The 12339-nt window shown below is 49.8% G+C and overlaps 1 protein-coding gene across 1 annotated transcript; it reads left to right on the forward strand.

Annotated features, from left to right (window-relative positions):
- Positions 1-6439: 6439 nt before the first annotated feature.
- Positions 6440-11937, forward strand: C10H2orf72 (chromosome 10 C2orf72 homolog). Its single transcript, XM_033068205.2, has 3 exons — positions 6440-6974; positions 9312-9428; positions 9967-11937. Exons 1-3 carry the CDS (start codon positions 6440-6442, stop codon positions 10056-10058), a joined length of 744 nt encoding a protein of 247 aa, XP_032924096.1. The 3' UTR covers positions 10059-11937.
- Positions 11938-12339: the final 402 nt, after the last annotated feature.

Here is a 12339-nt window from a genome sequence, read left to right on the forward strand (position 1 = left end):
TGTGATGATACTAACTGCTCCACAGCCTCACTGACCCTGAGTTCTTCATTGGAGAGATGTGCCAACCTTTTTGGGTGGCCCCAGGCCTTAGCTTTGAAAGGATGGTGCCAGGTGTTCTATCACTTGTGTTTCTTCCCCTAGAAGTCGACTCCCAGGAGCCATTTGTTATTTCGCTCCCGGAGCTCAGATACTGTCGAGTTCTGCCTGAATGTAGGCAAGAGAAGGTATCAAAGACAGATGGAGAATGAATTCCCTTGGGCAGCAGAATCTGTCAGGTTGGTTTTAGCACTGTCCTGCTGGATGTCCCTTTGCAGAACACTTCCTGGTGACCTGCTTGTCTGCCCAGGCCTTCTGCATGGATGAGATTCAATGTGTGACTGCTGCCAGAAGGGGACACTGCACCCTCAGCATCGGTGCCACGTGTCCCGTGCCACAAAGCTCAGCGTTCTTTGCTGCATTGGCTGAACAATCTGACCTGGGAAACTTTTATCAAAAATCACTGCGTTTCTGCTTTGCATTAAATGCCTTGCTTGATTATTAAAATGTCCCTAAAAAACCTGTCCCTAAGAAAACTGTCAGCAGAGAGGGAATCAGAGCAGGCCAGAAGCCTCTAGATTTAAAACTGTCCCAAAACTGAAACAGTGAAACTCAAGACTAAGGCCTCAGACCATGTTTTCCCAGGAGAACCTGGATGCAGGAGTCTTTGGTTAGTGGTTCTCATCAGAAACAAAGCTCTTTAAACTCCCCAGGGTTCTTTGTAGTAGGGAGATGACCTTACATACAAGTGGGTAAGCATCCAACTGATTGAGTTTCTGGGATGGGTTATTTAGGATTGGAGGAATTGTGGGAGTAGTAGAATATTTATAAGTCCAATTACTGACATAATGGCTGAAATAATTTCCCATCCTCTGTGGGCATGGCAAAGCACTACAGGTAGCTGCATTTTTTTTTTTCATTGTGAGTTTATATGTATTTTTTTCTCTGGTGTTTTTTATAGATCTCTTGTCATCCTAAGATCTTCATTGTCATCAAAAGAAGGATTAAAACTGGATATTTACCTCATTTCTCTGCGTCTGTGTGTCTATAAGCTTCAAAGCTTATATCTAAGACTGCAAAACTTGCTGAAGCTGCAGGTTTATGCAGTATGGTACAGAAGTGTGGGATTTGAGGAGGGTACAGATCCTGTAAACCAACGTTTGTCAGAGAAAGGATTCTCCAGGTTATTTTTTAAATATGGATTCTTTTCAGATCCTTAAGGATGTGGCTTTATGTAGCAAAACAACCTTGCTGTAAGTATTTGGGTGGTGCTGGTGCTTGGCAGGCTTTTGGATGAGGTGACCCAATTGCTGTGCTATGGAAGATTCTATCCACGAGCATTTCCACCAGATGAATTCTGCCTTTTCATTACTGGTTTTTGGTCAAGCTAATGAAGAAATAGTTCCCTTGAGTCAAAGCAAGACATGTACATGCTCAGGCTGTTTGTGAGTGAAGACAGGTTGGCTTTAAAAGATCAGCATATTAGGACATCCTTAAATCAAGAAGTCACAATGAGGTCCTGTGTCTCTATTATTTCCTGTAGCATCTGAAACACACAGATAACCACACAAATCCAGGCATAGTCCATGCAGCTGTCAAGTTTCTTTTTTGGCAGCATGTTTATACTGTGTCCAGGCACTTCTGTGTAGGGTGTTGTGGGGCACTGTCAAGATGAAAGGGGGAAGAAACTCAGATGTGGCTGAAATCCTGACCAGAGCTTGGGGGCACAGGAATGCCCTGCAAGGGCAAGTGATACAGCCACAGGGATGTGTGGCTGGGATAACAAGGAGTGTGGTCACCCAGAGAGCTGAGGAGGAGAGAAGGCAGAAGGCCATCCATGGATGCTCTCAAGCAGCACCCTTGCTGCATTCTCCACCTAATCCTGAGTGGAGACAGAGAAGTCTTAGAGTGCCCTGCAGTGTACCAGAGGGGCCCCTTTGTGGCCTCTTTCAGGGCTGGCAAACCAGGCAGATCCACACTGACCTGTTCTGTTCATTCCAGCAACTCCAGGGAAGCTGCTGGACCTGCCCTCTGCCTTATAAAAGGGAGCAGTTCTGAGAACCTGGGAGCTTGGCCATGCCAAGAAGGGGCTTTGTGTGAAGGAGGTAGGAGAATGTATGAGGCAGGGTTAGGGAGGCAAAAGGGGCTGTGTCTGTGTGCAGTGGTCCCAACTATTGACCCCCAGCTTGGTGAGGTCTGAGTTGATTTTTAACAGGTGCTGCAAAAGGTAAGTGCACAAAAGCTGGACTGTCGGTGTCAAAGTCATGTGTATACTGGGAAAGAATGGACACTGGTGGCTGTGACCAGCCAGTCTTGGGACCTGTTTTCAAACCAAAGACAAGGATTCAGCTGAGGGCAGCCAGAAAAAAGGCCAGAAGAGGCAGGCTTGTTCCTTGGGTCTGATTTCATACTCATTGCCACTTCTTTTACATCTTCCAGTGGAGGATCCAAGAGTGGAATAGGCTGATAGGCTGCCTCCATCTGTCTCTGAGAGGGCAGGGAAGGACATCCCTCCTACTGTGTGACCAGGGCTGACCAACACTTTGGGCTCTCTGCACATGGCCCCCTTCCAGATTTCCATCCTCCTCTTCAGCCATACCTTCCTATGCTCCTCTGCCATCCAGAAGGGAATGGCGACTCAAGGAAACATGAGGAAAACTTAGGACAATGGCAGAGATGGGCAACTTTTAGAAGGAACAGAGAAAAAGAGACAAGAAAAATGTTTGAGGTTCCCCATCAGGAAGCCAGGCTGTGTCCCTGCTGTGGGTGCCAGGGACTTCCCAACTTTATTTGCTTATGGTGTGTAAGTGGAGCCCAGAGGGCTATGATGACTTGGATGGATCCAGGCCAGGACTGAGCTGATACAGGTTGCCTTGGGACCAAAACTGGGGCTGCCTTAGCTGGCCCTGGAGGTAGCTGGGTCTGGAAGAGTGAGAAGACCTGGATCAGAACAATGTGACCATCCAGTTTGGATTCAGTGTGACCAAACTTGTCAGAGAAAGGGTTCATGTCTGGTTTGATACAAAGTTCAAGCTCCAGTGGGTGAAAAGTGGGAAGACATTTGGGTTCAGGGATCAGAAAAATTGAGGGGAAATTGGGGAAGGTTAGTGGAGGAAATAGGAAGAGCCATGGAGGAGTGAACAGGAGGCAGGCTAGAAGGGAATCAGTGGGACTGGGATATTGGGGGCAGGAGGGGGTTTTGGGGTATTTTCTTCTCTCACAATTACTTCCTCGCTATTTCTTTGGGGGACCCAAGGAGGTCTCCGGGTCTCCATGGATGAAGAGCTCAGTGAGTGCTGGTGCCCTGCAGCAATGCCCTGGTAGCAGCTGGCAGTGCTACACAACTAAAGCACATGCTTAACAGCATCTAGTAAGGATGTGTTTTTCAAAGTAATGATTGAAGCAAGTTTGGAGAACAGACCAGTGGAAGCAAGTGTGCAAAGGTTTGCTGAAGCTTAGTTTGTCTGCAGCCAGTTCCAGCTGGCTCAGAGGCTTTTCCAAGTGTCCCCATGACCACCAAAGCTACTGAAAGGAAGAATTTAAGGAGCTGGGCTGGGTAATTGGACACTGGCTCAGAACAGCTCCTACAGATCCCTTCTTGTTCATTCAGTCTCTGCTCCTCTATTATCAAAAGTGGCATAAGAATCCTTTTTCCTGTCCTCTTTTTATTCTCTTCAGAAGAAAGGTTAATCTTGGTAAATGCAGGCTCTAATGCAGTAGATCTTTTTTTGTTGTTGTTTAGGCTTTAAGGCACTACTAATACACATGCCAAAATTGTTTCTCTGAACAAAGCACCTTCTCTTTTTGAAGTCAAAAATGAACAGATGTTTTGTCTGCTCTGGACTGCTAGGGGTATATGTAAGGGATGTGATGACCCTCATTTAGGGCTTTAGGGCTGTCTGTAGTGATTCTCTACAACTGTGACTGTCAGATGGATGTTTGGTGGAGTGTCAGGTCTTCTAAACACATCTGTGGTTTTGCTCAGATTTCTGACAGGGCTCTGAAGACAGAGTTGTGAGGGACAACAGATGCTGCTGAGCTCATAACTGCCTCTGAACTATTTGAGTTATACCTCTTTAAGTAACATGAAGGGAGTTGTATGTGTAAGATCTTACCCCTGTTAATGAGTAAAGAAATGTAAACAAAGTTGTTTGGGTATTGTGGGTGACATTCACCTTTCCAACCAGCCTCTGCTGGCAGTGTTACATGTGTACCCAATATAAATTAAAGACGTGCAGTGGCCACAAAGAACAGTTTTATGTGGTCCCAAATATTAGTTTTTAGTGGCTGTGCTGGCAGTTTGAACATTGAGGCCACTGCAGAGAAGTAGCCAGTGATGTACCTGAGTACTCAATTTTTTCTATACCTTCTCTGCAAGAATTATCATCATAAAACTGGGGAATTGCCAGCTAGAAAGCTCACTTCCCAATGCCTGAGCCATCTTGGCCTCTCTAGGCAAGTCACTGGCATGGCTCTTCTCTGGAAGAGCTCTGTGAGAGCTGTGCTCTAATGGTGTGCACATCAGTCAGGCTTTAACCAGTGCCACCACACCACAGGCCTGGCTGGCACTCCTTAGGAGTTTAAACACTCTGTGGATCTTGTGGCAGTTTTCCAGAGAGATCAGGGTTTCTGGGGACCAGCACATGTTCTTGTCCCCTCCTGCTGCTGACACAACTCATGATGCTGATTACACCTTGAGCTTTTGTCCATAGGACCATGAACAGGATTCTGAACAGATGAGAAAAAAATCCTTATAAATAGAAAATCTGGGCAACACTAAGGCCAGACCTGACTGCTGAATTATGTCTAACTTTGTAGCCTTCCCATGTTGACAGCTCCTCTCAGGGCTATCACACTGGCATGGGGGCATGGGCTCTGGCAGACCCTGATCTTTGGAAGAGGAGCCTAATCCTTCTGTTTTACTGCCCCCTTTTTGCCCTGTCCCATTTGCTTATCAGCACTTGTCCCTGAGAAAATTACTTTTGCTAGGATCCAAGGCAGAAACTCTCTCTTGAAGCCCTCATCCATGATGCTAAGCCTGCCGTACTGGGGGAAATACTTTCCTTGGATTAAAATTGGTGCCACACTGTGACCTTCCTGAGCTGCCACACTGCTGTTGTGCCTGGGAATCATCCTATGGCACATCTCTTCTGCTGTGGCTGCTGCTCTGCTGGGCTCTGGGGACAGATGCCCATGAGTATGGGCAGGCAGCAGGCACAACAGCTCAAACATATTTGTGGCACAAGTGTACCCAAATACACATGTTGGGAATTACTGATCCAGCACAGGCACATGTTCTGCTTTCATCCCCAGTACACTCAGAGATTCCTCCACCCATCCCACAAGAGATGGTTTGGCTCCAAAAATCCTGAGAGAGCAATTGGCCAAGGCGATTCTGGCCATTTACATCTTTCCCAGGTTCTTGCAATAAGACGTTACTGGTTTGGAGGAGCCTGTTCTGATATGGCATAGGAGAAATACTTACTGCATGCCAAGGATTGGAACTTCCCCATGCAAGTGTCAGGGCTGGGCACGGTGGCTTTCATTCACTGTCAGCTGGCAGAGATACGTGTAACAAGTGCCAGCGCTGAAGCCCTGACTAAAGCCCTGTACTTATACCTGGAAACATTTGTGCTTTGATGGGATGTAGTGATGTTGATGCTCGTGGGCCTGTGACTGCAGGCTGTGTTTTGCATGGAGGTGGCAGAGGGGAAGTCAAAGGGCACTGGCCTGGGAAGGGACTCACAGATACAGCATGTGATGTGGGGGCTGCAGCTCAGCTGTGCGCTTGTGATCAGTGGGGTGGGTATGTCCTTTGAGGGTGTAATTGTTTCCAGGGGTGGCTATAGCCTGGGGCCAGGCTGTGCAGCAGCACAGTGCACATGATGCCAGAGAGGCCACTCTATTGCTGCTCTGGGGAATGAGATGCCACACCATAGGGAGCACCTTGGAGATGTATGGTCAGCTGTTCCTCTATCATAACCTCATGTGTGTCCCACTTTGCAGCCACCACAGCCTCTCTTCATCCCCCTCTCACCTTCTGAACCCCTCCACAGTGCAGTTTTTTGCCTGAATTTTATCAACTCCTCGTTGACAACAAGACCAGCCTGTGCGAGGGCTCTGAGTCTGGTCGTGTGGCAAATCCGGGGGCTCTCTACTCCCCTCTCTGCTGTGCCCACCGGGAAGCAGGGAGGGGCTGTTCACGGCGGGGTTGTGCGGGTTCCAGGACGGGGCTGAAAGCAGGGGGAATCCTTGACACCGTCTCGCCCAGATGCCCCGAGGTGTTGCTCAGCGCGGGGCCGGCGCTGGTGCAGGGTGGTGGGGCGTGTGCGGGCCAGTGGGCGGTGCGGAGCCGTGGCCGGGGAACATGCAGGTGCGGGCCGGACAGGGAGCACGGCGGGGAATGGCGGCGGCGGACCTGCAGGAGCTGCGGGCGCTGGTGGAGCGGGTGGGCGGCCGGCGGGCAGTACTGCTGGTGGCCGAGGTGGCGGAGGGAGCCCCGACGGCGCCCGCGCTGGCCGCCTTCGCCCGCGACCTCCTGGGCGACGAGGCGCCGCGCGCACCGTGTCCGGCACCAGTGCCGGTGCCGGGGTGCCGGGCGCGGCGGGCGGCGGGCGGCCGCCGGCGGGCGCTGGGAGCGCGGCTGCTGCTGGTGCTGTGCGGCGGCGGAGCGGCGCGGGGCCGCGGGGCGCGCACCCGCCTGCGGGAGGTGGTGCGGGACGTGCGCGGCCGCCTGCCCGCGGGGCCGCCGCCCGCCGTCGTGGGCGTCCTGCTGCCCGGTGGGGACGGAGAGGACGCGGCAGTGCTGGACGCGGCGCTGCGGCGGCATTTCCCGGTGCCCGGCACGGTGCAGGCGGCCCGGTACAGCCCGGGCAGCCCCGGCGATTGCCGCGCCGCCGCCTGCCGCGCCCTGCGGGCCGCCCTGCAGCACCCCGCAGGTACCAGGGTCGGGGGACTCCTTCATCCTTCCCTCCCTCCCTCACCTGGGGGCCGGTTTTTACAGTGGGATTTGCTGCGTTTTCCTGTGGGATCTTCTCCTTCCCAGTGGGATCTACCCCATCCTAATGGGTTCTGATCTCTCCTCATGGGATCTCCCCTGCAATGGGTCAGGCTTTTCCCATTGGGATTGACCACTCACTACTGAAGGCAACTTTACACACGCACAATCCGATCTTTCCCCAGTGAAGTCTCTTTCAGCTGGTGGGATCAGAGCCTTTCCAATATGCTATGCCTCTTTCTGGTGAGGTTCCCAGACTGGCAGCCTAGGTGGACAAACTTCCCAGCAGTTCTCATGGGTAACAGGGATGTGGCGGCTGACAGCCGTGACATTGTGGCCATTCACTACACGGTGGCCTTCCACGCTTATTGGATGTGTGTTCTTGGGGGAAGCAGGACTGGGATGTGGCCTGTGCTGTAGGTTGCAGGCAGGACCTGACCTTCTTGCAGGAGGAAGATGCTTGTGCTGATTTTGCATAATGAATAAGTAACCACAGCTTGTTATTTGTGTGTAAAACCATGTCAGGGAGAGGATGGCAGGATTAAAGCTGGGTGTCAGCTAGGCCTAAGGAACAGCATTTGCCCTGGGGCGAAAGGGGAGTTGGGTTTGTGTGTCAACAAAGGGTGATGGGCAGCTGGGCAGGCTCTGCTCTTGCAGCTGCCACATAAAACACTTTAATCTTTGGCAGTTTGTCTCTGGCTGCTTCCCTTTCCTCCTCCCTTCTTTCATTTTTTCCCACTTTTACCTTGCTCCCCCACATTTCCAGGGGCATGGGTGTTTTGCCGTCTTGCTGACTTTACCTTGAGGGATCCTGGCACTTGCCTTCAGCACCACAGGGTTGACAGGGCCTCCTGGGATCCCTGGGACATGGAGTTGATTTGCTGCAGTTCAGGTGCTTCTTTCTATCAGCTCAGCCCAGAATCCTCAATCTGAATGTTGAGGAGCTTTGAGGTGGCTGGTGGCAAGGGCACAGGGCTGTCTTCTGCTACCTCTCTACTGAGGCACACACAGTCCGCCTTCCAGCTTCTCTCCTTTCACATGCTTTTGTCTTCCTCACGTTGCTCCTGCTGCAAGAATTTCTAGTGTGTTCCCAGATGCCAGTGAATCCTCCAGTTCTGGTCACAGCAGTCTGGTGGGACAGCAGCTACAGAGGCAGAAAAGCATCCCTGCATACCTTTTTCTGCCTTGGCACTTTGGTGGTGCTTGGCTAAGTAAATGTATTATTGTGGCTGGCTGTGGAGAACGAGGAGCAGGAGGAGCTGGATCGGGTGTTACAGCTTGTTTGTGTGTGCTCTTTCACTTCTGATGCTCTCCCTGGTGCTCTGAGTCATGTAAGTGTCCCAGGACCTGTGTGTGTAATGAGGACACTCATCACCTTCAGGGTTCAACCTTAGACAGGGACAACTTCTTTCCCTGGTTCTGTGAGCTTTGCCTTCCAAAATCTCCACCTAGACAGAGGGATCCCAAGAGTAGCTGTGCCTCCAAAGAGCAGTTGAACACTTCAGGCAGTGCACCCCAGACTGTGCACTGGAGGTTTTTGTTTGTTTGAAAGACACTGAGCCCTTTAGTGTCGCAATGGCTTGATAAACTGAAGGACACTGAAGTGGCTTATCATTTGTTATCTGACTAGGAGGTGAAAGACTGGATGACATTTCAGTGGGGATGCTGAACTGCTGCTCTTGGAGACCACATAAAATACGCTGCTATAGTGTTTTACTAAAATGGCTTGAAAGTCTGTAGTAACTGTGTTGTCTTACAGAATAATTACCATGCATTGACCACATGCTCTCTGCAGTTTGCAAGCAGTTACAGCTGCAGTTTTCAGTGTGCTGCTGCAAGACAGCAGGTCCAGCAGGTCTCCATGGGAGGGAGGAATTGCTTCATAAAGCAGGGAGCAGTAAACAGGTTGATGTGGTGGAAGCTGTGTGACAGTGCAAAAGGAAAACTTCCTTCTGTAGGAATTTTCTGTGTCAGTCCCCAGCCTTGCCACGTGTGCCAATTGAGCTCTTGCCACGTTTCTTGCTCACTCTTGGCTGCCACATCCAGGTTGGTTTTGGCAGTGAGGTGGCCAAGTAAAAACTGACACCAGGGACAAATTTCCAAGGTAGCAGAGAGGTTTCAGCCAAAAATAAGGATTGCCAGGAGTTGCTCTGGGCTTTCCAGTAGTGGGCTTTGTGGAGTGGACCTGGTTTTGTAGCAAGGCTCATGGAAGGAGAGGTGAAGAAGCAGAAGGGCTGACCGGCTACCAGTCTAAACTCATCTTCTCTGGTTTATTCAGAAGACATGAAGGACAGGGAGAGGTGGAGGTTCCCATCCTTCCTGCAGTGCATTTCTTGGAACCAGAGGAGCTGGAGAAAAGATTATGAAGCAAAAGCTGAAAACAACATCCATGAAGGTACACTCAGCTCCCTCCCTTGTACTCTGCTGTGATTGTCAGAAATTCCTCATGATTCTCTGATGGTTCTGGTGCCCAAACCCCTTGCTGGTAGCCTCTTCCAGCTATTTCCAGCTCTGCAGTTGACCTTGCTTCCCTGGCTGTGGTTTAGACCAAACCTGAAGAGAAACAGCACATGTGTCTGCTTTATTGCCATCTCCTTGTTTTCTGACCTTTTGCTTGTCTAAACATGGTCAGAAAACTGAAGTGCCTGATCTTGCTGTCAGTGCCAGGCAGGCAATACCCTGTGGCCATGTGTGTTTTTAGATTGCTGACACTTCAGGAAGCCAGGAGCTGGGCCCTGTGCTCCTTTGCTCTGTTTGCTGAAACAATGTTGAGTTTGTTAAACAAAATGAAAATCAGTTTTGAAAAAAATCTTAGGTTGCAAATATATATAAATTGCTTCAGTCCATGCTTTCTTTTCATCTTAAGTTGCATTTTCTGGGAGGAGGGGTTTTCCATTCAGGTCTGCCTTTACCTCTCTCTGCTCCCTGTACAGATAACCTGCAGGACCCTGAGGAAGAAGTGGCTCTGGCCAGCCTTTCCCCCAGTGGAAACTGCGAAGAAGCTGCTGGAGGCACAGGCACCTAGAGCTGCTGGGCATCCAACACAGTCCACATCCCAGACCTGCCCAGTGGGTTTGGAGCAGTGGGAGGAGGAGCTGGTACAGCCCTCTCCTCCAAGGACCCTCAGCTCCAGGGAAAAGCTACTTGGCTGAACTCACCAGGGTCTTTTGTAACTGCTGCCAGCCCTGGGGTCTGTGCCAGAGCCATTCCCTGCTGTGCCCTGCTGCCCCAGGGCACCTGGAGCTGCTTCTGGGCACTGGGCTTCTGAGAAACCCTTTGGGGATCTACCTCACATCCTGGGCAAAATGATGTTGGGACTTTGAGTGTGATATGCAGCCACCTGTTTGAAGAATGAGAAATGTTTTCTAATTCTGAGCCAAGTTCCTGCTGAGGTTGCTGGGGCTGGCCTCCCTGGCAGATTGATTGTGCTGTCTCACTTTCCTGCTTTATTGGTGTCTGGAAGGTCTCACCCCTCCCCCCAAAAAACAAAAAAAAAAAGCAACCCAGGAACAAGTAACATAGTGGCTTGGAGACTGCACTGGGACAAAATGTGAGCTCTTGGATCTGATCATCAGCTACTGAAAAGGCTTGAGTGTAACAGTGTAATGTGAAAAATGCAGTAACAGCCCAACTTGAGTGCCAAGAATAACATGAAAGATACTGACAGTACTGGCATCTAGATCAGAGTGGGGTTTGGGAGCAGGATCTGTCTCTCTGGCTTGTCCTGGTGCTCACAGGCTAACTGAGGGATGCCTGGCTTGGAGGGTGGCAGGTGGGCACTAAGATTTGACTGGTGCTGGATGGGGATACAGGAGAGGGCCATTTTACCTGGGACATCTCCACAGGCATGGCACATCGTGGAGGTGGCCTGCAGCACAACAAGATGTGGCTGTTTTATAAACAAACATAAAAATATAAAAGTTATCTATTTAAGTAGATCCAAAGGGCTGCCTGTAGCCTGTGGGACAACACAACTAACTAGAAATCCTTGGTTTACGAGGAATATTACTCTAATGCTAAGAATATCTTTTAAATTGTTTATGCAACATAAAAGAGTTCCTGTTTTATTTTGAGGACAAGCTTGGGGCTGGCTTTCCTTTATTAGTTTCCTCCAGCTCAGACCAGAAATTTCAACCTGCCTACCTCTACTTTGGGTTAGTTGCCCAAGTACATCCTCTGTGCATGTCTGTCCTCTCTCTGGCTCCTTTTTCTCCACTGGCAGCAGAAGTGTCTGGAGTCCTGCCAGCTCTAGCCAGCACTATCCTGCAGCAGTTTGCCTTTGGCATCTCAGAAGCTCTTCCCTGAAGGAGGGGATGCTGCTCGGCAGAGGGGGCACTGACCCACTCTCCTTCCAGCCTCCAGGATTTCTGTGCTTATGACCTGTGGAAGATACAAATGTAACAAAGTGACTTGGTGTGGGTGACTGCATTATTGACCCTGAGTTTCAGCACTGAGCACTCAGTGCATCGTGGTGAGATTAAGGTTCCCTCCTGCTCCATCCCTGCACAGCCCAGATGGCTGTGCAGGTCTGTATTTCCTAGTAAAGCCCTGGTTAGGTCAAGCAGGACTCACCAGTAGGAATCTTTATTTTCTTGCAGCATTTAGCCTTTGCTACTAAGCATTCTCCAGTGAAGAGGTGATCCAAGAGCACCTCCCTTAGTGCTGCAAATCTACTGGATTTATTTACTGGTACATTTTAGGTAAACCATGCAAGTTTGCCCCTGCAAGACTGATGGAAGTGGATGAACTGCCCAGGCTTTAGGAGGTGTGAGCAAGAATACATTTGACTAAAAGTACTGGTTTTCTTTGACTAGGAATAAAAGTGATTTGAGTTACTTTTTTTTCTTTTCTCTTCTGTCTGTGCACTTGGAGTATAACTACATATTTTAACATATTTGATTGAATAATTTAAGGGCACTATTATGAATTATTGAATAAAGACGTTTAATTTCTGAATTGGAATGTGCTTATTTGTTTGCCATGGTATTATCCTTAAAGTAGCATTATGCATAGCTTAACTCATATTTACCTTTGCTTGAAAAAACTGGTTATTGGGATGGGATAGGAGGGAATGGAAGTGACCCCAGTGTCTGATATGCAGAAGATCAGCAGAACTGAGTGCAGCCCAGGTGGAGCAATGGAGAAAGCTGGAGATCTTCCCAGCTGTCCAAGAGCAGAGCAGCCCCTCTTGGCATTGTGGGTAGGGGTCTGATAAGGTTTCATTAGCAATTCTCATTAATAACTTTCACTAACTGATACCATTATGCATTCTCAAAGAATTCAAGCCCTTCATAGGCTGTTTCTTC

This window comes from Catharus ustulatus, chromosome 10 (assembly GCF_009819885.2).
Source record: "Catharus ustulatus isolate bCatUst1 chromosome 10, bCatUst1.pri.v2, whole genome shotgun sequence".
Taxonomy (NCBI): Eukaryota; Metazoa; Chordata; class Aves; order Passeriformes; family Turdidae; genus Catharus; species Catharus ustulatus.